At 48.0% G+C, this 26,484-nt stretch overlaps 1 protein-coding gene across 1 annotated transcript in view; it reads left to right on the forward strand.

The window, feature by feature from the left end:
* The window catches only part of LOC147091359 (putative G protein-coupled receptor 139), a 130,958-nt gene extending 104,935 nt beyond the window's left edge, over window positions 1-26,023 (forward strand). The window contains exons 2-3 of the mRNA XM_085976516.1: window positions 24,916-25,364; window positions 25,589-26,023. Coding sequence (XP_085832642.1) covers window positions 24,916-25,364; window positions 25,589-26,023 — 884 coding nt within the window. The remainder of the gene's footprint in view (window positions 1-24,915; window positions 25,365-25,588) is intronic.
* The last annotated feature ends 461 nt before the right edge of the window (window positions 26,024-26,484 follow it).

Raw genomic sequence — 26,484 nt, forward strand, 5'->3', positions numbered from 1 at the left:
GGAGGAGTCAGCCGAGGCATGTCCAGGCATGTACACAGTGGAATACAAACAGTGGTTTACCACAACATGGGCTTCAGTAAAGCTTTTCACAAGGTCCCGCATAGGAGACTGGTCAAGAAGGTAAGAGCCCATGGGATCCAGGGTGCCTTGGAGCGTTGGATCCTAAACTGGCTGAGTGGCAGGAAGCAGAGGGTGATGGTCGAAGGTTGTTTCTGTGACTGTAAGCCTGTGTCCAGTGGGGTGCCTCAGGGATCGGTGCTGGGTCCCTTGCTGTTTGTGATATACATAAATGATTTGGATGAGAATGTAAAAGGTATGATCAGTAAGTTTGCAGATGACACGAAAATTGGTGGGGTGGTAAATTATGAGGAGGAAAGCCTCAGGCTACAGGACGATATGAACGGGTTGGTCAGATGGGAGGAAAAGTGGCAAATGGAATTTAACCCTGAAAAGTGCGAGGTGATGCATTTTGGACGGACAAATAAGGCAAGGGAATACACAATGAGTGGTGGGACCCTAGGAAGTACAGAGGGTCAGAGGGACCTTGGTGTACATGTACATAGATCCCTGAAGGCAGCGGAAAAGGTAGATAAGGTGGTTAAAAAGGCATATGGGATACTTGCCTTCATTAGCTGGGGCATAGAATATAAGAGCAGGGAGGTTATGATGGAGCTGTACAAAACGCTGGTGAGGCCACAGCTGGAGTACTGTGTGCAGTTCTGGTCGCCTCACTATAGGAAGGATGTGATTTACTGTCAGTCCCCTCCCTGGTCAATGTCTGAGGATGAATCAGGCTGCTTGCACACTTGGCGATCTCTTTTTCCCTGAGCTGAGTTCCGAACTCATATCTTCCAAATCACCAGTCCTGCCGACTACCACCTCCAAAAGTTCACCCATCTCCGCTCCACCTCAGCCATTCCACTGCAAAAACCTTCATCCGTGCCATTGTTAAACCCAGACTCAACCATTCCAATGCTCCCCTGGCCGGCCTTCTAGTTACAAGACTCCATAAACTAGAACTCATCCAAAACTCTGCCGCCCACATCCTAACTCGCACCAAGTCCCGTTCATCCATCACCCCTGTGCCCACTGACCAACATTTGCTCCTGATCCGGCAACAACTCGATTTTAATATCCTCATCCTTAAGTTCAAATTCCAACAGGGCGTCACCCCTACAATTAGACCCATTCCCTGCTCGTATCCCATAGTCCTGCAAACTGTTCCCCTTCAAGTGTTTATCCAATTCCTATTTTAAAGTTCATTTCTTTCCCTCTACCACTCCAAATCATTCTGTCTCTATGTTTCTTTCTCTCTTTCTTCCTCCCTCTTCTCTCGCTCTCTTTCTCTTGCTCAAAGAATCATAGAATGGCACAGCACAGGAAGAGACCATTCGGCCCATCATGTCCGTGCCGTCTATTTGAAAGAGCTATCTAAATAGCCCTGCTCTTTAGCCAAAGCCTTGTAAATCTTCCCCTTCTACTAATTATCCAATTCCCTTTTCGAAAGTTACTATTGAATCTGCTTCCACCACGTTCTCAGACAGTGCATTCCAGATCACAACAACTCACTGCGTAAAGAAAATTCTCCTCATCTTTCCTTTGGTTCTTTTGCCAATTGCCTTAAATCTGTGCCCTCTGGTTACCCACCATTCTGCCACTGGAAACTGACTCACTCTATCAAAAGCCAGCATGATTTTCAACATCTATATTGAATCTCCCCTTATGGAAAAGGACAAAGATAAAGCAGGTGTAAAAGTTTTCAATTGGGGAAAGGCCAATTTTACTAAGCTGAGATGTGATTTTACAAAAGTGGTCTGGGAAACAGCTACTTGAAGGGAAATCAGTGTCACAGAAATGGGAGGCAGTCAAAGAGGAGATAGTCAGGGTTCAGAGCAAATATGTTCCCAAAAATAAAAAAGGGACTCCCAAATCTAGAGCCCCCTGGATGTCAATGAGCATATAGGATAGAATAAGGCAAAAACCGGAAACTTTTGTCAGACACCGACAGCTCAATACTATGGAAAGCCGAGAGGAGTATTGAACGTGCAGAGGTGAAATAAAAAAAGGAAATTAGGAAAACATAGTGAAGGCATCAATAAAATTGGCAAGTAAAATCAAGGAAAACCCAATGATGCTTTATAAATATATAAAGAGCAAAAGGATAACTAAGGAAAGAGTAGGGCCTATTAGAGACCAAACACTAACCAGAGTGGAGGCGGAAGACGTGGGTATGGATCTAAATAAATACTTTGTGTCTGTCTTCACAGCAGTGAGGAACAGTGTACACATTGTAGTTAAGGAGGAGGAATGTGAAATATTAGATCAGATAAATTTAGTGAGAGAGGAATCATTAAGCAGTTCAGCATCTTTGAAAGCAGGTAAATCACGAGGCCCGGATGAAATGTATCCCAGTCTGTTAAGAGAGTTAAGGGAGGAAATAGCGGAGGCTCAGACCATTATTTTCCAATCCTCTCTGGCTGCTGATATGGTCAAGAGGTCTGGAGGACTGCAAACGTTGCACCGTTCTTTAAAATGGAGAAAGGGATAGGCTGAGAGAGTAATTACAGGTCAGTCAGCCTAACCTCGGTGGTAAAAAATTATTGGAAAAATCCCGATGGCCAGTACAAATCGGCATTTATAAAGTCACGGATTAATCAAGGACAGACAGCATGGATTTGTTAAGGGATGGTCATGCATGAGTAACTTGATTGAATTTTTTCAGAACTTAACATGGAGGGGCGAAGAGGGTAGTGCATTTGATGTAGTTCACATAAATGTTAGCAAAGCCTTTGACAAGGTCCCAAATGACAGGTTGGTCAAAATAGTAAAAACCCATGGCATCCAAGGTGCAGGGGGCAAAGAGTTAAACTGACATCGCTGGCAGTTAAACTGAATAGTGTAAGGGCAGGGACTAACATGAAAAACCACATCCATAAAGATGCTGTCAAAGATAGCTGGCCGTTGGAGAGATGTAAAAAATATTAAGTGGAAACAGAGTTTCTGGAGTTTCAACTGCCCGTAAGAACTTTGTTGCCTAGGTTCGCATTCCAAGGTATCTTTTAATTAGCATTCAGCAGTTTGAGTGATTGATTGAAGGGGCAGCTTATACATGTTTATATTAGGATTGGTAACCAATCCGTGAAGGTGCATACAGGCCAAGATCCAATCAAGTGGCAGGAATGAATTTAACATGAGGTGACCATGCTTATTGTAATGTTAAAAATGTCATGTTTTCTGTAACAATTTGGAAAGGTCTGGCTAAGAGGGAACAGACCGTTTCCCCACTGGTGCAATAAAGACGACTTGACTATCGATCTGAAAACTTGTGTCGAGTGTTGGTTTAAAATATTCCACAACAATTGGCATCATGAACAGGATCCACATGGATGGTAGGCACGGGCAAGTGAAGATGAGCCAAAAACGTGAGTACTTTTAAATACCACGTACAGTTAGGGCAAGGCAACACCGTCTTGTGTCCACCACCCCCTTTGGAATCAAAGAACTAAAAGGTTTGAATCGATAAGTCAAGCGGTCTTGGGGTTAGGGTGAAATGCGCGGAAGTATAGGCAGGGTATGAGTTGCAAGTAGTGCATTAACTTTGGAGAAAAAGTCTAAAGCATACCTCTGACAATTCGAGTTGCAAGTGGTGCTAAGTGTACCTCTGACAACAAATCGCCAGAACAAATTGTTGCAAGTACCGTCTCACTCTGCGAGAGTAAAGTACGGGACGTACCGCTGACAACCATTAACCATGGGGAGTGAAAAACTCAGGTGGGGAAAGCTGGGGTTCCTGACACGCTATTTAGCGGACAACAATAAAAGATTAATTGACAAAATTGTTAAAAAGAATTGGCAACCGAAATACCCATCAGCCAAACAAAGAGAATGGTGGGCTAAAGAAACAGCATTAAAGGAAGAAAAAGCCATCATTTTAGTGGCTCAGACATATTATGAGTTGAGTAGACGTACTTGAATTTGGACCAAAAACTGGTGCCAAAATTGTACCCGAGTACCAGTAATTTGAGAAAGGGAATAAGGAAGAAATGAACGCTTTATCAACACAGATGATATCAGTTTCTGTCCAAAACAAGTAAAATCCAGGATTTGCTGAGTGAAAGGAATCTTAAAAGGAATGCTGGAATCTGAGTTTGTGTGAAAGTGTGTGTTAAAAGTGTGGAAGTTTTCTGTCTTTGAAAAGAAAATGTCTTTGAAAGAGAATGTCTGTTGTGTTTGTTTTAGCTCCACCCACTCTTTTGTACAGAGAGCTAAACGCTGTTTAACCCTTTGAAGACTGGTCTTGAATGAAGGACAAGTGTGTGTTGCTTTAAGTTTGTTAATCATTTTACAAAAGATAAGCTACAGCCTTGAAATCACAGTTGCCAATGTGCCTGGAAGAAAATGAAGCTATGGTTTCTTTCTTTTTCAAGTGAAACTGGTTAGGTAAAAAAAATTGACCTGGATTGGATTGGAGTTATGAGGTTAATTGACCTATTAAAACCAGACTTTTATTGTGGCCACGGTGAAATTCTGGTTGGTGTGAATTTGTGTAGACTGCATTGAATGGTCTGAAACCAGACTTTTAAATATTTACAATCTTGGATATAGCGAACGTGTTCTGGTCTATACCATTGGTAGAGGAATCACAAGGGAGTTTTGCCTTTACTGTCGGGGATAGACAGTATACATGGACCAGGGTCCCACAGGGGTTCCACAAAAGTCCAAATATATTCCACCATGTACTGAGTCAAGCCTTAGACGAGTTAGACCTATCAAAGTACCAGAGCGCCCTACTTCAATATGTCAATGACATAACGATTGCAAAAGAGGATGCCAAAGGACACATGGGAGCGGTATTAGCCACCCTCCAGACACTTAAGAAGGCTGGCTTTAAAGTGAACACCAAAAAGGCACAGGTTGGACTGTCCAAAGTAAAGTATCCAGGGCACGAAATTAGCCAGGGGCATGGCACTCCCGCAGGGAAGAAAGGCAGCCATAAAGGAAATGCAAGGCCAGTTATTGTCCGCAGAGTAAGAAAAGTGTTGGGACTATTTTACTACTGCAAGAATTTTATATCAGACTTTGCAGGATGTGCAGAGCCGATTCAACGGTTAGTTAAAGGGGGGAGACCCGCCACTGATAAGATAGAATGGGAATCGGAGCAGGACGAGGCTCATGCAAAATTAAAAGCAGCCCTGACATCCGCACCCGCACTAGGATTGCCAAATATAATCAAACCATTCCATATATATTATAAATAGATGGGGACTTCTATTATGCTGTAGTCACCCAAGAGTACGGGGGAGATATGAGGCCAATTGCCTATTACTTCTCCCAACAAACCCCCGTGGCTAAAGGAATGGCAAGATGCATGGTGGCCCTCGACTGCGCCGCATGGGCAGTGCGGAATTGCGAGCCCATCACTATGTCAGGACAGCTGATATTACACATGCAAAACACAGTGTGGTCCTGATAAACACAGGCAAAATGAAGGCTGTATCAGACAGAAGGAGGGCAGCTTGGGAAGCAGGATTGATACCTAAGGACAGATCAGTCCAGATTATAAGGGAACATAGAGTCAACACCGCAGAGGGATTACTATCAGAGGGTGAGGCACACGAGTGTCAGTTAGTAATTGAAGAAGAGGTCAGAGGAACCGTATCAGAATCGCCCCTTGATAATCCTGAAAACACCTTTTATGTAGGCAGATCTCGCTGATATATAAATAGGGAGCCACAGACGGTTGGGCAGTTGTATCTGAGAATGGAGAAACAGTTGCAAAGGGAGGGCTTGAAGGAGGAACCTCAGCACAGGTAGCAGAACTAATGGCTCTCATGGAAGCATTGAAATTGGCACAAGGAAAACGAGTAAATATATACACAGTCAGTAGATATGCGTTTGGGGTAGTAAATGATTATATGATAGCGTGGAATAGGAGAGGATATGTAACCTCTGGATGAGGACACATGGAGCATGAGGAGGTAGCAGTGATCAAAATAAACGCACACCATAAGATAGTGAGCGAGCAACAAAAAGGAAATATGTTAGCTGACCAGGCAGCAAGAACAGCAGCGGACACAGAGATGCCTACACCAATAGCAGTAGGTAGAATATCAGCAGAGGGAAGAAATATTGCCTGGTGATCATAGAGCAGTTTACAAGATGGGTGGAAGCATTCCCCACCAGAGACTGCAGTGCTCAGACTATGGCCCGAATATTTGCATACGACGTGATACCGAGATGGAGGGTCCCGTTGCAAATAGATTCAGATCTAGGTACCCACTTTACAGGAAAAGTAATGAAAGAAGCTTGTAAGTTACTGGGAGTAAGACAGAAGTTCCATATTCTCTATCATCCGCAATGCTCAGGTATGGTAGAGCGAATGAACAGAACCCTGAAAACAGCCTTAAGCAAGGCCATAGCCGAAACCGGACAGGGATGGGTGGATGTCCTTCTGTGTATCCTGATGAGGCTGAGAGCCACCCCAAACAGGGTGACCGGACTGACACCATATGAACTCATGACTGGACAATCAATATGTCTGCCAGAAGGATTAGCATCTGTTAGTGGGGGACTAGCTATAGCCTAGGCCTGGGCTAGAAATTCGGTATCGCCCCACTTGGGGCGCTAGTCCTGGCAAAGCGCTATGTTTAGCGCCAGGTGCAATTTAGCGCCACCTAGCGCGATATTGGGTTGCAGCGCCCCTGAAGGTGATTGCGGCACTAAATCAGGCGCTGCACGAGACTCCTAAGGTGCTAACCCGGTGGCGCAACCCAATTTCACGGTGGCGGGGTGCAGCGCAGGTGCTGTCAATAATCACTTTCCCCGAGACACACTTGCGCCGGCCAGCTCTTAAAGGGGCAGGTCAATTGGCATCACCAGACACACTCACTGCCTTGTAGGCCTTCAAATCGGTGGGAGCCTACCTGTGGTGCACCAGCCTAGCAAGACATGGAAAGGGTGAGGCAGAGGGTGGAACGACTCACAGATGGGGCATTGGATGCTTTGGTTGGCGCAGTGGAATCAAGGCCAAGGAAGATGGTCGGAATGTGAGTTATGTTTTGGACAGTCTCCCGGGTGTGAGAGTCAGTTATGTGTCAGTGTATTAGTTTTGCTTTCTGTTGCCAGAGCTTTCTCATGTTTAAAGGAACCACATTTTGTGTAATGAAACACTTTCTTCATTTACAATGGCCATGTCTCCTATACAATGGCCATGTCTACTATTTACATGCATCTTGCCCTTCACAGGCTTGGGGGTATCAGACCGGTTCCATTCCTGTTCTTGGAATGGCAGCAAGCATTCCGTGAGAGGGGCCTAGAAGTTACTTCTGATCAGCCTCTGACGCGCAGCCTGAGAAGAGCCGCTCGCGTAGAAGTTCAGGGCAACAGTGATCTTCACAGCCACCGACAGAGATGTCCTACATCTTATCTGAGGCTGCAGATCTGTCCGAAGCAGGTGGCACAGCTCAGTAACCACCTCTTTTCTAAATCGCAGCCTTCTGACACACTGCTCCTCCGACATGTTCATGTAGGAAAAGTGCTGTCGGAAAACCTGGCAGCGTAAGGTCTGGTGTGGCGACGTCTGTTGGTTCTCCTCCATCTGGCCATGCCTGCCACTCTCTCCCTGTGTCTCAGTGCCCATTGCAGATGATACAGCAGCAGGACGTTCCCCTCCAATGCAGCCCCCATAATAAGTGCACACAGGAAGGTTCCCCGTTGCTAAGGCTCACCAACAGCAAGGTGATGGTCAGAAGGCTGAAGTTCGTCTGCCTGCGCTGGCTCAGTGGTCAAATGGCTCTCAGTGTGCAGCTCAGCAACTCTTTGTAGCTCTCGAGGAAGTTGTGCTCCAAAAATGGCTGCCGCTTTTAAACCACACCAGTCCCCTTTAAATAACGCTCCTCCAGCCCGAGAGCGACTTGGTAAGGTTCCAGTTAAGCTGTCACTATTAGCGCCAGGCGCTACGGAGGGGGGCGCCACTGAATTTCTGGTCCGGGGCTCCCAAAAGGCGTTGCACACTCAAATGACGTCATAATCTGCCTGCGCCCATGAGCGGGCACTAAGATTTAGCACCGGCGCTAAATGCATGCTCAATATGGGGCGAGGCACTAGGTTACCTGCGCCCACCCGGAAATTGTCTAGCGCACCACTTCTCGACCTCTTTAGGCATTAATCGGTGGCGCTAACAGCCGAATTTCTAGCCAACATGGACCTTAAAAGATAAAATTAGGAAATACGTACAAACATTGGATAATCAATTGAAAGAGCTCAAACAAGAAATTAAAGGACAAGACATCAGAGATAAAAATACACAAAAGCAGGGGGCCTCAGAGCCCCTACCTAAGGTGGGCTAACAGGTATTTGTTAAAATATTAACTGAGAGATCGGGATTCTCACCTAGATGGACTGGACCATTTGAGGTTATCATGACCAGTGTTAGTTGTGCATGTATAGATATGAGGGGAAAGGGTAGATGGAAACATTGGACCCAATTAAAACGATATAGCAATAACCCATCTGATCTTAAACACCACAGGAACAATGGAATAAACACCAGAGAAAAACTAACCTCTGGTGACGACCAGGCTTCTGCTTAATTTACAGGGAAACTTCACCATGAAGGTGGGATTATAGATGGGAATCATATGCATCACGAAATAAGCAAAGGGACATCCCACATTACATGACAAGTACATGATGAAGAAGCACCATGTCCCAAATACACAGAAAGAAGAGACAAGCGAACCAAAGATGCTAAAATGTCCAGATATGAAAGCTGGACCTATGAATGGACAAGTATTATTTACCGAGGGAGAACAATTGTATGGTCACCTGAGACACGAAATTGTACCAGTGCTAATGAACTCAACTATGTTCAAGTGACCAGGATATTGTGAAAGTTTTACTAAAACTAGAGAATTGTACTCGCGCTCTCTCTCCCCCCGACTCGCGCTCTCTCTCCCCCCCACTCGCGCCCTCTCTCCCCCCCCACTTGCGCTCTCTCTCCCCCCCACTCGCACTCTCTCTCCCCCCCACTCACGCTCTCTCTCCCCCCCACTCGCGCTCTCTCTCCCCCCCCACTCGTGCTCTCTCTCCCCCCCATTCGCGCTCCCTCTCCCCCCCACTCGCGCTCTCTCTCCCCCCCACTCGCGCTCTCTCTCCCCCCCCCACTCGCGCTCTCTCTCCCCCCCACTCGCGCTCTCTCTCCCCCCCCACTCGTGCTCTCTCTCCTCCCCCACTCGCGCTCTCTCTCCCCCCCCCACTCGCGCTCTCTCTCCCCCCCACTCGCGCTCTCTCTCCCCCCCCACTCGCGCTCTCTCTCCCCCCCACTCGCGCTCTCTCTCCTCCCCCACTCGCGCTCTCTCTCCCCCCCACTCGCGCTCTCTCTCCCCCCCACTCGCGCTCTCTCTCCCCCCCACTCGCGCTCTCTCTCCCCCCCAGTCGCGCTCTCTCTCCTCCCCCACTCGCGCTCTCTCTCCCCCCCCACTCGCGCTCTCTCTCCCCCCCAATTGCGCTCTCTCTCCCCCCCACATTCGCTCTCTCTCCCCCCCACTCGCGCCCTCTCACCCCCCCACTCGCGCTCTCTCTCCCCCCCACTCGCGCTCTCTCTCCCCCCCACTCACGCTCTCTCTCCCCCCCACTCGCGCTCTCTCTCTCCCCCCACTCGCGCTCTCTCTCCCCCCCACTCGCGCTCTCTCTCCCCCCCACTCGCGCTCTCTCTCCCCCCCACTCGCGCTCTCTCTCCCCCCCACTCGTGCTCTCTCTCCCCCCCCACTCGCGCTCTCTCTCCCCCCCCACTCGCGCGCTTTCTCTCTTCCAACAACAACATGCCCTCAAAAATGCCTCGGCACCGCCGGGCACCTCCAGCTAGTATATGATAAAGAATGTAATTAACCAAGCTGCTGATGCGAAAGGGGCTACTAATTTTAGGGTACATGCTGCATTCCACCAAAGGATTAAGATGAGCTTAGGAATCGATAAACTCACGGGAATAAACACGGGGACATCATTCTTTAATTCCCTAGATATACATGCAGTCCAGAGTCGTGTAGAATGACTACAAAGGGTATTACAACAGATTTTAGAGAAGGAAACTGGTTTGGTTCGACAAGGATCAGAGTTAGGAGGACACACGATAAGAAAATTACTCGAGGGAATCAAGGTTAAAGAGTACGATGCTAGCATTATCAACAAACTAAACAATAGAGATAAGGAACAGGCAAAAGAAGAGGTAGGGCGAGGCTTGTGGCATGTCTATGGCCAATGGAACACCGGACAGTTAAAACATAATCTGGCACAGATACAGCAAGGCGAGGTACCAGATAGGATTAACAGCACATAGCTCTATGGCGTGAGCCATAATCCAGGCCGTCTGAGTGCTTGCATCCTCAAAGGGATAACCAGAGTATATCCGGCAATACAAAAATGTAAAGCAGAAGTGACAGCAATGATAGGCATGGTACTCCTGATACCAGTGGTGGGACTAGACATGACTCCATACCCACGGTGCCAGGTAACAAACATAAGCATAGTGAGTGGTGAGACATACCTCCAATATTATCCAATTGATACCTATGCCATCAGAAATAATGGTACTATGAGAGGAGTCTCCTAAACGGATGCCACGGGAAAGGCACGCTTATGATATGCCCACATCCGGTAGGAGAAGGCCCTATGGATGAGTGCAGCTATTATAAGACAGAGGGGTGTGTGTTGGAATTATCACATGTCGATCACCATCACACCTGCTCGGGATATAGAGGCGAAAGGGTGTATTGTATAGCCACCATAGAGACTGAGTACCAATGTAGTAACCTTGTATGTGCAATCACTATGCCTAACACCTGCTATACGCCAAAGATCCCTGTGAGCATTGGACACACCGGATTGGTGTATGTACATTCAAGGGAGGAGATAAAACTAAATGTGCCAGTTAGTCTAAAGGACGAGTTGGTCAATTATGAAGAGCCAGTAGAGGCCCCAATAACCCGCCGGCAAGTGGATCTGCAAGAAATGAAAGAGGATTTAAGTAAGATGGTGAAGCAATACATTGTGTTGCAAAGGAATCTTGGGGAATTAGAAAGAGACATAGAATTAGAGCTACAGGAAGTCCTGTGGTATGAGAAGCTGTGGGATTGGGGGATGAATGTCAACATACACCCATGGATCGGCATAATTTCTCATATATTAGTGATAGTGTGGCGGAGCTAACAGGGGACTCTGATCTAATGTACATAATTATCTTTAACAAATTATTAGCTACAGAATGAATCTGTATCTTTGTTCATATCATTGCATGTACATAGCGCGGTCCCTTTAAGAATGAGACCACAGTGATGACGTCATCACGTTGATCATGTGATCCTCCAGCGGCGGGAAAACATGATGACGTGATGACGTCAGGCTGGGGAGCCGCCTCAGCCAGTCCTCATGGAGCCAGCAAAGAGTACATACCTGTAATGTAGTTCTCCTGTGTTTTCGTGTCAAACTCTGTTGATTAGTATTAAACATCGTTTGTTTGATAGACTGACTTGACCTCAGTCCTTTAGTTAGGAATCTAGCCATTCCTACAGTGGTGACACCGAATTTTCGTGAACAATTTTCGCGGAAGAAGCGAAGCGCAATGAAATATGGAAGCGAACTCCGCGGCTTTGAAGCTTCACAGTTTTGGGAGCAACAGGCGGCCTCCTGGTTCGTACAAGCAGAAGTACAATTCGAACTCCGAAACATCATCGCAGATCAGACCCGTTACCTTTACGTGGTCTCCACACTCAACAGCTCCACGGCCTCACGGATCATCAGCCTGCTCGAAAACCCCCCGGTTGACAGCAAGTATAATACTCTTAAAGCGCGGTTAATACAGGTCTTCGGGCTCACGAAGGCAGAGCATGCCCACCGGCTACTCGCTTTGCCCGGGCTTGGTGATTCCAAGCCATCTGAGTTAATGAGCCAGATGCTCACGCTCCTTGGCTCAGAGCCACAATGTTTCCTCTTTCGTGAGTTATTCCTGAGTCAATACCCGAGCAGGTTCAGGCTGCCCTCGCCAGATCGGAAGCCACAGATTGCGCAGCACTTGCTGCAGAAGCAGATACGATTTATGCGGTCACGCAGCAACACTGCGCCACCACGAGGCACCGCGCCACCGTGAACGCTGCCCCGATGCCTCCAGCCCCCGGCTTGGGCTTTTACCACGCCCGTTTCGGCGCGAAAGCCAGAGGCTGCCGCCCACCCTGCAGTTTTGCGCCTGAAAAAAAAAACGACATCAACACCAGCAGCAACTCCAGAAAAGGAGGACCGAGTCTGAGGGCCATTCCGCGGCCGCGATGGCGATTGGAAATTCCAGGAAACTCCTCTACATTACAGATTCCCTCTCGGGCCAGTGCTTTTTATGTGACACCGGGGCACAGTGTAGCATCCTTCCTGCCTCAGCACTCGATATTCAGTCTGGGAGGCACGGCCTCTCCCTCGAGGCAGCTAATGGCGGGGCCATTCATACCTTTGGCAAACGGCGGGTCCAGGTGTGCTTCGGTGGGCAACGGTTTCAGTGGGAATTTATTGCAGCCAAGGTTTCGCAAGCCATCCTCGGCACGGATTTCTTATGCGCCAAAAGCCTCTTGGTGGATGTACGAAATCGTCAATTGGTTAACGTGGCCACCTTCCACTCCAGCCCTGGCTTCCACAGTTCTGCAACATCGCACAATGTATCCTGCGCGTTGTCCTCGCCAGACGAGTTCACTCGCCTATTGGTGAATTCCCAGAGCTGACCAAGCCCACTTTCTCCTCCTCCGCCACTAAGCATGGTGTCGAACATCACATTACTATGACTGGCTCTCCGGTTTACGCGTGTGCCCGGCGCCTGGAACCCGGCAAGCTCGCGGCTGCGAAGGCAGAGTTTGACATGATGGAACGGCTGGGGATTATTCGCCGGTCGAATAGTCCCTGGTCGTCGCCTCTCCACATCGTCCCGAAGCCTGGCGGGGGATGGTGGCCATGTGGGGACTACCAATGCCTTAATGACGCCACTACTCCCGATCGGTACCCGATCCCACATAGACAGGATTTCTCCGCCCATTTGGTGGGAAACTCAATCTTCTCCAAGGTCGACCTCGTCCGTGGCTACCACCAAGTTCCCGTACACTCGCAGCATGTAGAGAAAACTGCAGTCATCACTCCCTTTGGACTGTTCGAGTTTCTACAGATGCCTTTTGGGCTCAAGAACACCGCACAGGCTTTTCAGCGACTAATGGACTCGGTCCTGCGGGATCTTCCGTTTTTATTTGTCTACCTTGATGTCATCCTGATAGCCAGCTCTACCAAAGAGGAACACGTCTGCCATCTCCGCACCCTCTTTCGCTGCCTCAGCCAACATGGCCTCTTAATCAACCCGGCCAAGTGTCAGTTCGGCCTACAACAGATTGACTTCTTGGGCCACCGCATTAGTTCGGAGGGCGCAATTCCGCAGCAGTCAATGATCGACGCAATTACGGCATTCCCAAGGCTGCAGTCCACCAAGGCTCTTCAAGAATTCCTGGGCATGATGAATTTCTACCACCGCTTTGTGCCCAAGGCAGCACAACTCATGCAGCCCCTCTACGAGGCCCTCAAATGCAAGGCCGGAAAGGATGCAATAGCCTGGATGGTCGAAATGGACAATGCTTTCGACAACACAAAAACCACTCTAGCCAATGCAACTATGTTGGCGCACCCTCTGCCAGGTGCCACCATCGCCCTTACCACCGACGCTTCCGACTATGCCGTAGGTGCTGTACAGGAACAGTGGACCAACGGGACATGACAACCACTAGCGTTTTTCAGCCGCCAACTCCGGCGCAACGAACGCAAATACAGCACTTTTGACAGGGAGTTGCTGGCGCTGTTCCTGGCTATCCGCCATTTCCGTTTTTTGTTAGAAGGACGTCCCTTCACTGTGTTTGTAGATCACAAACCACTGACCTTCACCATGGTCATGACCGCCGAACCGTGGTCGGCTCGACAGCAGCAACAACTAACTTTGATTTCAGAATTCACGACAGACATCCAACACGTAGCTGGCAAGGACAACTTGGTAATGGATTGCCTTTCTCGCGCGACCGTACGGGCGGTCCAGCTGGGCATCGATTATACCCTCATGGCTACCGATCAGGCATCCGACCCGGAAACACAGGCGTATCGCACCGACAGCTCTAGCCTCCAACCGGCCGATGTGCAATTCCACGCTGCAGGCACCTCGTTACTCTGCGATGTCTCCATGGGAGATCCCCGCCCGATCGTTCCAGTCGCCTGGCACCGCAAAGTTTTTGACGCCATACATGGGCTTTTGCATCCTGGCGTGAAGGCATCTCAAAAATTAATGTCGGCTAAGTTCGTCTGGAGAGGAATGCGTAAGGATATCTGCGACTGGGCTAACAACTGCGTCGTCTGTCAAACGTCTAAGGTGCAATGTCATGTTAAGGCCCCATTGGCCACGTTCGCAGTAGCAGAACGTCGATTCGACCATGACAACGTGGAACACGTCGGGCCACTTCCACTGTCACAGGGGCTCACACACATCCTCACCATGGTCGATCGTACTACTAGATGGCCAGAGGCAGTTCCTCTGGCGCCTACTACGTCCGCTGATGTCGCCATAGCATTTCTCTCCTCGTGGGTCGCACGTTTCGGCCTTCCGGCGGACATTTCTTCAGACTGCTGTCCACAGTTCTCTTCCGAGCTCTGGAATGCTGTGGCCCAGGGTCTCGGCACCAAGCTTCACCGCACCACGGCATATCACCCGCGATTTGCGACCGGCGTTAAAGTGGCAGGCGTGACCAAATATGGTCATCGGGGCGGGAGTGGGGTGCTGCGCACACCGATGACGTCATTGGTGGCGGCGCAGCGCTACAGGCTAATGCCGCCATTAGCGCCCCGCTAAATATCGCGGGAGGTGTGGCCAGTGGCGCTAAAGCCACTGAGTGCCGTCTTTGGGCGCAAACTGGTGGCGCAGCCCACTGAATCTCTAGGCCGTAGTGTTTTCTGTAACAATTTGGAAATGTCTGGCTAAGATGGAGAAGACTGTATCCCCACCGGTGCAATAAAGACAACTTGACTATCGAACTAAAACCTTGTGTCGAGTGTTGGCTGAAAATACTCCACAGCACAAGGGAAAGTGGCAAGTTGGTTCCAGAACTGGCTCAGTGTCAGGAAGCAAAGTGTAAGGGTCGACAGGTGTTTTTTAGACGGGAAGCCTGTTTTCAGTGGGCTTCTGCAGAGCTCAGTACTAGGTCCCTTTCTTTTTGCGGTATTTATCAATGATTTAGACTTCAATGTTGGGGCAACGATTAAGAAGTTTGCAGATTATGCAAAATTGGCCGTGTGGTTGATAATGAAGAAGAAAGCTGTAGACTGCAGGAAGATATCAATGGATTGTCGGGTGGGCAGACAATTGGCAATTGGTGTTCAATCCGGAGAAGTGAGAGATAATGCATTTGGGGAGGGCTAAAAAGGCAAGGGGATACACAATAAATGGTAAGGTAATGAGAAAAGCAGAGCAACAGAGGGACATTGGAATTCATGTCCACGGATCCCAGAAGATATCAGGAAAGATAGATAAGGTGGATCAGAAGGCATACAGTATACTTTCATTTATTAGCCGAGGCTTAAATTATAAGAGCAGGGAGGTTATGGTAGAACTGTATAAAACACAAGTTTAACCACAGCTGCAGTACTGTGTATAGTTCTGGTCATCTCATTACAGGAAAGATGCCATTGCACTAGAGAGGGTACAGAGGAGATTTACGATTTTGTTGCCAGGACTGGGGAATTTTAGCTATGAGGAAAGATTGGATAGGCTGGGGTTATTTTTCTTGCAACAGAGCAGGTTGAGGGGAGATTTAACTGAGCTGTATAAAATTATGAAGGGCCGCGATATGAAGGAACTACTTCCCTTCACAGAAGGCCAATAACCAGGTGGCATAGATTAAAAGTAACTGGTAAAAGCATTAGAGGGGAGATGAGGTGTATTTTTTCATGCAGAGGGCGGTGGGGGCCTGGAACTCACTACTGGAAAGGGTGGTAGAGGCCGAAACCCTCATCACATTTAAAAAGTACTTTGATGCGCACTTGAAGTGTCGTAATTACAAGACTATGGACCAAGAGCTGGAAAGTGGGATTAGGGGGGATAGCTCTTTTGCGACCAGCGCAGACTCCATGGGCCGAATGGCCTCTTGCTGTGCCATAAATTCCTATGATTGTATAATTCTATGTTGTTTCAGATTCTCTGCTCTGAAAAGGACATATTCTACATCCACTGGTTCCCCTTTATTGTTGTAGCTAATTTGGGGCTAAGCGGGCCAGGTGATATTCTAGGTCGACGCGATCCCAACAGAAGCTTTTTGAAGTCAATAAAACTCTGACTACGAGTGAATGGCAAAGTAAAAGAATGCTTTATTGCAGAGCTCTGGGAGAAGCAGCTATACACCCGGTGTGCAATCGCCACACTTCTCGTTTTGTACACTCAAGCCACCTACTTTTATACAGGAGTCAAAACAACTTAGACGGTTGATTACATAATTCTAGCGCCACCCCGTGACATCTAAAACGGTTATCTATTCTTAAGCAAATGGTTACATATTCTTAAACAAGCGATGGCCATATGTTAAAACTCCTTTGGGCCTCTGGCCGCAGACAAGATAAGCAGAAGTCCAACCTATTTTTCGTTGTAAGGTGACCACAATCGTTCAATAACAAAACTGCAGCTGGCATTATCTCATCCCAGCCTACGTGCGAGCTCAGGGGGCCCCTTTGTCAACCAGTTTTAATGTCAAGTATCCCGACAGTCTTTGCAAAGTCCTTAATACTGAAATTCTCCTTAACATTATCTACCTTGCTAATTACATCCTCAAAAAACTCTAATACATTTGTCAAACACGCTTTACCTTTCATAAAACCATGCTGATTCTGCCTAATCATGTTATGATTTTCTAAGTGACTTGATACCACTTCTTTAACAATGGATTCTAGCATTTTCCCGATGACTGATGTCAGGCTAACTGGCCTGTAGATCCCTGTTTTTTCTCTCCCTCTTTTGCGACCTTCCAATCCGCTGGGACTATTGTAGAATCTAGGGAATTTTGGAAGATCAAAACCAATGCATCCACTGTCACTTCAGCCACCTCTTTTATAACCCTAGGATGTAGGCCGTCATGTCCAGGGGATTTGTCGACTTTTAGTCCCATTAGTTTCTGTAGTACTTTTTCTCCACTTATATTAATTGCATTAAGTTCCTCACCCTCATTAGACCCTTGGTTCCCTGCCATATTTTATATGCTTTTTGTGTTTTCTACTGTGAAGACAGATACAAAATATTTGTTTAACGTTTCTGCAATTTAATTATTCCCCATAATAATTTCTCCTGTCTCAGCCTCTATGGGACAAATGGTTACTTTTGCTGTTCTTTTCCATTTTACATACTTGTAGAAACTCTTACAATCTGCTTTTACATTTCTTGCTAGTTTTCTCGCATATTCTATTGTTCCCCTTTTTAATAATGCTGGTACTTCCGAGCCACTCTTTCTGATGGACATTGAAGGTTCCCCCTCCCGACCCAGAGTATAATTTGTGGCCGTTCTGCTCTCGGTGCTCCCATCAACTGGTGTTCACCATTAAGATTAATCAGCTGAGGGAGGGCGGTAGGTGGTAATCAGCAGGAATTTACCCTGCCCATATCTGACTGGAAGCCATGAGACTTTATTTAATCTATAGGCAATGTTGAGGACTCACAAGGTCTCGCCCACGTGACTATATAACACTATGCCCCCCACCTCTGGTGGGCCTGTGCTGCCAGTGGAAAAGGACACAGCCTGGTACGGTGAGGAAGGTTTCGGGAATGTTGACGGATAGTTATGGTTCTGTGAGTATGACTATGTGAGAGTTCAATGTTTCCACAGCGTTTCATGGAGTATTGAGGTGCTTACAGGGTATTTATCTCATTGGTTAACATTTTAAATGTGTTCCTTTGATTCCTTTGTATCAACCCTATCAACATTTTAATTTTTCTTCCCCCCTCGGTCAAACATGATGACATGTTTGTCTGGGTTAGGTCACTCTTTATAAACATGTTGTTCTTGTTTTTAATGTTGTTCTTTTTCTAATTTCTGGCAATAGTTGAATGAATGGGGGATTGAATTCATGGACTGAGGTGGGAGCAGTGAAAATTAGGTGGCCCTGAGGAAAAAAATCCTGGACTCAGGCAGGAGCAGTGTAAGTTGACGGTCCTGGGAATGACATTCCTTGATTGAGATGGGAACAGTGTTACCTAGGTGGCCCTGGGAATGAAATTCCTGGATTGAGCTGGGAACAGTGTAATCTAGGTGACCCGGGAATGAAATTCCTGGACTGAGGTGGGAGCAGTGTAAATGAGGCGGACTTGAAAATGAAATTCCTGGATTGAGGCGGAGGCAGTGTAATCCAGGCAGCCATGGAAGTGAAATTCCCGGACTGAGAGGGGAGCAGTATAACCTAGGCATCCCTGGGAATGAAATTCCTGGACTGAGGCGGGAGCAGTGCAATCTAGGTGGCCCTTGGAATTAAATTCCTGGATTCAGGTGGGAGCAACGTCATGTATGCCAGTCCCATCGTTCCATCACTGGGATCATCTCTCAGGTCCTGCTGTTTAGGACCATTTATTTATTGGTAGGCCAGAGAACCCGGAGGGAGCAAGTGCAAGGAGGCGAGGTAAGTGACGTCAGCACAAGGGAAGACGCTGAAAAGGAAGAAAAATGGTGCGTAGATGGTGATTCTTTTAAGTCTTCAGTTTATTTCTGTTAATAGTCTGTGGCATAGTGGTTAGCACTGTTGCCTCACAGCGCCAGGGACCCGGGTTCGAATCCGGCCTCGGGTGACTGTCTGTGTGGAGTTTGCACATTCTCCCTGTGTTTGCGTGGGTTTCCTCCGGGTGCTCCGGTTTCCTCCCACAGTCCAAAGATGTGCGGGTTAGGTTGATTGGCTATGATAAATTGACCCTTAATGTTAGGGGGATTAAATACGTGGGGTTACAGGAATAGGGTGGGATATGTGTTGGTGTAGGGGTTACGGGAATCGGGCTCGATGGGCCGAAATGGCCTCTATCTGCACTGTGGGGTTTCTGTGATTTCTGTGAAATAGAGGCATGGCAGGGCACCTCAGTCCCGTGGAATGCATTTCTTGTGCCATGTGGGAACGCCAGGACACTTCCCATGGGTTTTGGAGCTTGAGCAGCAGCTGGCATCACTGAGGTGCCTCCTTGAGGCTGAGAGCTCCGTGGATAGCACGTTTCAGGAGGTGGTCACCCCACAGTATAAGAGTGTACAGGCAGAGAGGGAATGGGTGATCCCCTGACACACAAGGAAGACCAGGCAGGTAGTACAGGAGTCCCCTGAGGGCATCTCACTCTATAATTCGATGGTTCCTCTGGGGAGTACAGCCAGAGCCAAGTCCACGGCACCACAGGGGGCTGAGCTGTAGGTAGGGGGAGGAGGAGCATCGGGAAAGCAATAGTGATTGGTGGTTAGATAGTTGGGTGAACAGACAGGCTTTTCTCCAGCCGCAGGCGTGACTCCAGGATGATATGTTGCCTCACTGATACCAGGGTCAAGGATGTCACTGAATGGCTGCAGAAGATTCTGAGGGGAGAGGTTGAACAGTCTGAGATCGTGGTACATATTGGTATCATCAACATAGGTAGAAAGAGGGATGTGATCCTGCAGGCAGATAATAGGGAACTAGGAAAGAGATAAAAAATCAGGACCATGAAGGTAGTAATCTCCAGATTATGCCTGATGCCACGAACTGGTGCGTTTAGAAATAGGAGGATAGAACAGATGAAGGTGTGGCTGCAGAGATGGTGCAGGAGGGAGGGCTTCAGATTCCTGGGACATTGGGACTGGTTCTGGGGGTGATTGGACCTGTACAGGCCGGACGGGTGGCACCTCAACAGAGCCGGAACCAATAACCTCATGGTGGGGGCGAGTTGCAAGTGCTGTTGGGGAGCATTTAAACCAATCTGCCAGGGGGCTGGGCACCAGGATGTGTCATTAGAAAGGAGAAACAAGGTGCACACAGGATTAGGAGAGACAGATAGCAGTAGGGTATGATATAGTACGGTATTAGGTGGGGTCAGACTAAGAGAGAATCCAAGAAGGCGTAAGGTAGATACAGAAAATGCTGGAAACACTCAGCATGTCAGGCAGCATCTGTGGAGAGGGAAACAAAGCTAATGTTTTAGGTCTGTGACCCTTCATCAGAACTGAAAAAAGCTAGAGATGTAACAGAATGTAAGCAGGTGGAGGGGCAGGGAAAGGGGGAGGGGAGGAAATAATAAAAGGGACGGTCTGTGATAGGGTGGGAGGCAGGAGTGGTTAAATGTTGCAAACGGGGATGGCAGAATCATCAACAGCTGCCGCCTGAAAAATAGGGGCCGAGGATATTATCTGAAATTGTTGAACTGAGTGTTGAGTCCAGAAGGCTGTAAAGTGCCTAATAGAAAGATGAAGAGCTGTTCCTCGAGCTTACGTTGTAAGAGGCCGAGGACAGAGAGGTCAGAGTGAGAGTGGAGCGCTTGTCACTTTAATTCTCCGCTCCACTCCCACTCTGACTGCAGCTCAGGCGGCAGCTGCTGATGATTCTGCCATCCCCATTTCCCTATCTAACAGCACTGTGGGAGCACCTTCACTACACGGACTGCAGTGGTTCAAGAAGGCTGCTCACCGCCACCCTCTCAAGGGCAACTAGGGATGGGCAATAAATGCTGGCCATGCGAGCGACGCCCACAGAATCACAGAAATCCCCACAGTGCAGATAGAGGCCATTTCGGCCCATCAAGCCTGCACCGACACATATCCCACCCTATCCCCGTAACCCCATGTATTTAATCCCCTAACACTAAGGGTCAATTTATCATAGCCAAATCAACCTAACCTGCACATCTTTGGACTGTGGGAGGAAACCGGAGCACCCGAAGGAAACCCACGCAGACACAGGGAGAATCACAGAATCACAGAATCACAGAAACCCCACAGTGCAGATAGAGGCCATTTCGGCCCATCGAGCCTGCACCGACACATATCCCACCCGATCCCCGTAACCCCTACACCAACACATATCCCATCCTATCCCCGTAACCCCATGTATTTAATCCCCCTAACACTAAGGGTCAATTTATCATAGCCAATCAACCTAACCCGCACATCTTTGGACTGTGGGAGGAAACCGGAGCACCCGGAGGAAACCCACGCAAACACGGGGAGAATGTGCAAACTCCACACAGACAGTCGCCCGAGGCCGGATTTGAACCCGGGTCCCTGGTGCTGTGAGGCAACAGTGCTAACCACTATGCCACCGTGCCTCCCATAAACGAATAAAAATATACTGTGGGAGGCACCTCTGCCAAACACATGGCTGCACACGATAACAGCTATTCAACTATGGTAGGAACATCTGCCAAACACATGGCTGCACACAGTAATGGCTATTCAACTGTGGTAGGTACATATGCCAAACACATGGCTGCACACAGTAATGGCTATTCAGCTGTGGTAGGCACATCTGACAAACACATGACTGCACACATTAATGGCTATTCAACTATTTGTTGACTGTTTTGCTGTTCACCTCTATGTTGTGAGAACGAGTTTTGTTTGTTCATGAATTGTTGGGTTTGTTTCTAATTGTTTGTCCTGAATAAATGTCAGAGTTGGTAACATAACTATATTATTTTTATTGTTACTTTAAATCTTTTCTGATTTGACTCATTGCAGCTTTGCCCAGCAATAGGGGGTGCAGGATGTTTTCAATGATGTGCTTCTTCATCCCAGAAGCCATCTTCTCAGTAAGGGGTTAGAATCGGTGTCTTATGAGCCGTTCATGGACGGCCCTCACAGAGGAAACATTGTGTGCCTCCCTCCCACATTGGTGCTGCTGATCCCCCTCTTCATCATCCTCCACCTCCTCCTCCTCCTCCTCTCCCTCTTCCTCCTCCTCCTCAGGTGGTGCACCAATCCCTGGTGGCAATGGCTGGATCCTCATGATTGCAATGTTATGAAGCATGCAGCACACAACAATGAAGAGGGTGATCACTCGGGAGAGCACTGCAGGGCTCCACCTGATGGTCCAGATACCGGAACTGTTGTTTCAAGACACTGATCGTCTGCTCTATGAGGTTCCTGGTGGCGCTATGGCTCTCATTGTATTGCAGCTCGGCAGGGGTGTTGGGGTTACGGAGCGGTGTCATCAGCCAGGTGCAGAGTGGATAACCCTTGTCTCCGAGGAGCCATCCACTAGGTTGACACGGTGGTTGGAAGAGGTCCGCGACACCGGTCTGGCGCAGGATAAAATTATCATGCCTGCTGCCAGGATAGCGGGCATTGAGGGCGAGTATGAGCTGTCTGTGGTCACAGACCAACTGAACATTCAGAGAGTGGAAGGCCTTGTGGTTCCAGAACACCTCCACATTCTCATGAGGTGCCCACAATGCCACATTCCTGCATTCAATGGCGCCCTGAACCATATTGAAGCCCACTATCCTCACAAAGCCACATGTGCATTCGTGCTGTTTGTCCCGGGTCATGGCGAGAGAGGTACTGGCATCTGCTCTTCTACAAAGCCTTTGTCACCTCCCTGATACAACAATGAACAGCTAACTGGGAGATATTCGCTGTGTCCCCAGTAGAAGCCTGAAAGGAGTCGCTGAATTAGAAATTCAGAGCCACTGTCACCTTCAGTGCCACTGACAGAGACGTCCTGGTCCTGAGCTGAGGCTGCAGATCTGGTTGCAGAAGGTGGGAGAGCTCAGTGACCACCTCCTTGCTGAAGCGCAGCCTTTGGAAACACTGCTCCTCAGACAAATGGATATAGGAGGAGATTTGGTCGCTGAATATCCTGGGAGGGTAAGGTCTCCTGTGCAGTGACCTGTTGGCCCTCCTCCCTCTGGCAATGTTTGCCACTCTCTCTGTCTCTGTGTCTCTGCTGCCTCCGAAGGTGAAGCTGGATGACGGCGATGCCCCGAATTAGTGGAGCCGCTTCAAAGCTTCTAAATATGGTTAGAAGGAAGGTGAAATAAAAATGAACCACCAAAGTGGCTCTCAAGACCCAAAACACCTTCGGTTAGTGCTTAATCACTCCAGACATCTCTCTGCCTCTCAACCAGAGTGTACCAAAAATTTTGCTGACAACAATAGGCAGGAAGCGGCCACCTTTAAATAGTGCTCCCCCAGCCCCTTCACGACTTGAAAACATTCCCCTCTACCTGTCGATCCTAGTGGCAGGCGCAAAGGCAGGGGATGCAACTCAATATTAGCACCGGGGACTACCAAGGCATTGCATGCTCGCATGATGTCAGGAACTGCGGGTGCAGGAGATTATGATAGTCGTCTTTAGCGCCGCTGCAAAACAATTGTCCAATTTCGCGAGTGCCGCTCAAATAGCCGCGCACGGGTGCTAAGCTCCTAGCGCCCAGTTAATGCCTCCCCAAGGCACTAAGCGGAGGCACTAATGACCCGACTTTTTGCCCGCATGTTTAACTGTGTTTCTCTCTTTGTCGTTCCCCATCCCATCCGCGCTGCTGTCAGCTATTGATTCTGAACGTGATATCGAGTTACCAAGATTCAAATGTTCTATATTCAACTCAAGTGCATTTATTGGACGTGACTCTTTCATTAGCAAATGTCAGTGTACTACATACACTGATCATTAATATCAAATCAGAAGAATGCTGTCTTGCTTTAGGAGAGTTTTCACCTAATGGAGAAAGGTCATCGACCTGAAACGTTAACTCTGTTTCACTCTCTCTCTCCACAGATGCTACCTGACCCGCTGAGTATTTCCACCATTTTCTGTTTTCGTTTCAGTTTTCCAGTATCCGCATTATTTTGCTTTGGTTTTCACCTAATGCTCGGTATGGTTACTTACTGAGTCACAGGAACAAACTCTGGCAGATCACATTCACATCTTTAAATGCCTGAAATATCCGCTAATCATTCAGTTCCAGTCAGTGTCTCCTTTCCCACCCTCTCCAGTTCTGCATTAGTGGCACTGCTTCTGGTGGTTAAAGTAGGATAATGAGGATAATTTACTTTCTCAAATAATCTTCATTCAGCCAGATTTCAATACATTTAATTCCAATCATTGTTTTCAATTCACAATTGAACCCCATGCCCGTCTGTCACAGTGCAGTGAATCTGTCAGAGAGACGCAGAGTGATTCTCTATTGCATCCTGCTGTACTTCAGGATAAACAATCCCAGCTGATTGTAACTGAAGTACTGAGGATAAGAATCCTTTGATATCTTCTCGTCTAATATTCTCTGCACTTGTTCGAAACAACAGGAGGAAAAGTACAAGGATAAATCTCTTTAGCACTGTCATATTACATCCGTGCATTTTACATACAATTGTCTGTAATTATTGCATGCTAAGTTTGCAGTTTCTGTATTTTGTTGTTGCATTAATTTTCAGTTCAAAATATAATGGATATTCTAACCAGGAGCAGGAATCCAAGCGGGAATTCCTGCTCCCCTAACACACGGGCACAGAAGTGAATTGCACCACTCCAAATGCTGACTGATCCCGGGACACGAAGTCTTCCTGAGAGGTTCTGGTCCGTTGTGTCGCTGGTGCCTCGAGCGGTGCATTTGTCTGCTGGGCTAAAGATAGATTGATCATTGAATCTATCCTTGATCAAACATCTGTTACTTTCATATTGTATTTATTCCTATTTCATTTATTGATTTCACAATGTATTCCCGATTATTCTTACAAAAAAAAACCTGTATTCAACTCCACGGGCATTATAATTAGATTAGATCACTTAATGTCGGTAATGAGTTGCAGATTTCAACCCGAATTCCATGAAACTGCTGCTTTTGCTCCCAGCCTGATGTATAACTTCTCTGTTTATTTCTCTGCCTCACAGTTAACTTAGTGACGATTGTGATCCTGTCTCGGGGAAAGTGCGGTCTCTCCAAATGTGTCACTCGTTACCTGGTGGCCATGGCAGCGGCAGATCTACTGGTCGTTATCCTCGACCTGATATTGAGGCACATTCCAATTGTTTATAGTGAACAGTTTTATTTCATATGGTACATCCCCGTGTGTAATTTCCATGCCGTCCTGCTGTTTGTAGCCACAGACTGTTCTGTCTGGTTCACCGTCACTTTCACCTTTGATCGATTTGTGGCCATTTGTTGCCAGAAGCTGAAAACTAAATATTGCACTGAGAAAACGGCGGCTGTGGTTCTGGGAACAGTGACTGTACTGAACGGTTTAAAGGACATCACCTGGTATTTTATGTACTCAGGTCGGTATTCACTTTTGAACGAACCCTGGTTTTGTGATATTCATCACTATGCTCAGTTGTCACAGGTCTGGGGAATCACAGAATCACAGAATCACCACAGTGCAGATAGAGGCCATTTCGGCCCATCGAGCCTGCACCGACACATATCCCACCCGATCCCCGTAACCCCTACACCAACACATATCCCACCCTATCCCTGTAACCCCACGTATTTAATCCCCCTAACACTAAGGGTCAATTTTTTTATCATAGCCAATCAACCTAACCCGCACATCTTTGGACAATCGAGTTCCTTCATTATATTCTCACCCCGTGTGTCCCATTTGTGGTGATTCTGCTGCTCAATGCTGTCACAGTCAGACATATTTTAATGGCCAGCAGAGCCCGCAGGAGACTCCGGGGTTCCAGCAGCGGGGAGAGTCCCAGAGACCCAGAGATGGAGAGCCGCAAGAAATCCATCATTTTACTGCTTGTTATCTCCGGCAATTTCATCCTGTTATGGGCAGTGTTTATGGTGTATTCTATATGGAACCGGATGCTGTGGTTTGGGTATCAGTCTGTATATTTACCTTTTTATGTAATGGAACTGGGTTTCGGGCTGCAGCTGATGAGTTGCTGCATAAACACTGGGATTTATGCCGTGGCCCAGACTAAGTTCAGAGAGCAGTTGAAGAATATGGGGAAATATCCCTTTATGCTGATTGTAAAATTCATTAAAGCATGAGAAAAAGCGGAGTCTTTGCAGCCTGATACTTGAGAGCTCTGATATTGTGGCACCACGCACAAAGATGCCGGCTCTGGCGCCATGCACAAAAATGGTGGCATCTGCGCCTGTCACAAATATGGTGGCACCCGCGTCCCGCACAATGATGGCGGGGCTGGGGCCCAGCAAAAATATGGCGGCACCTGCACCCCGTACAAAGATGGCCGCTCTGGGTCCCCGCACATAATTGGTGGCTCTGGCTTCCAGCCCAAATATGGCGTCTCTGAGGCACAGCACAAAGATGGCAGCCACGGGTCACCTGCACAAATGCGGAGGCACTGGGGTACAGCACTAAGATGGCAGCACCTGCGCCCCGCAGAATGATGGTGGCAACCCTGCCCCACACAAAGATGGCAGCTCAGGGGCCCCGCATGCAAATGGTGGCACCCGCGCGTTCCGCAAAAAAATGGCGGTTCTGGCGC

This window comes from Somniosus microcephalus, unplaced genomic scaffold (genome assembly GCF_052327205.1).
Source record: "Somniosus microcephalus isolate GS21.2 unplaced genomic scaffold, FLI_Smic_1.0 unresolved_chr3, whole genome shotgun sequence".
Classification (NCBI taxonomy): Eukaryota; Metazoa; Chordata; class Chondrichthyes; order Squaliformes; family Somniosidae; genus Somniosus; species Somniosus microcephalus.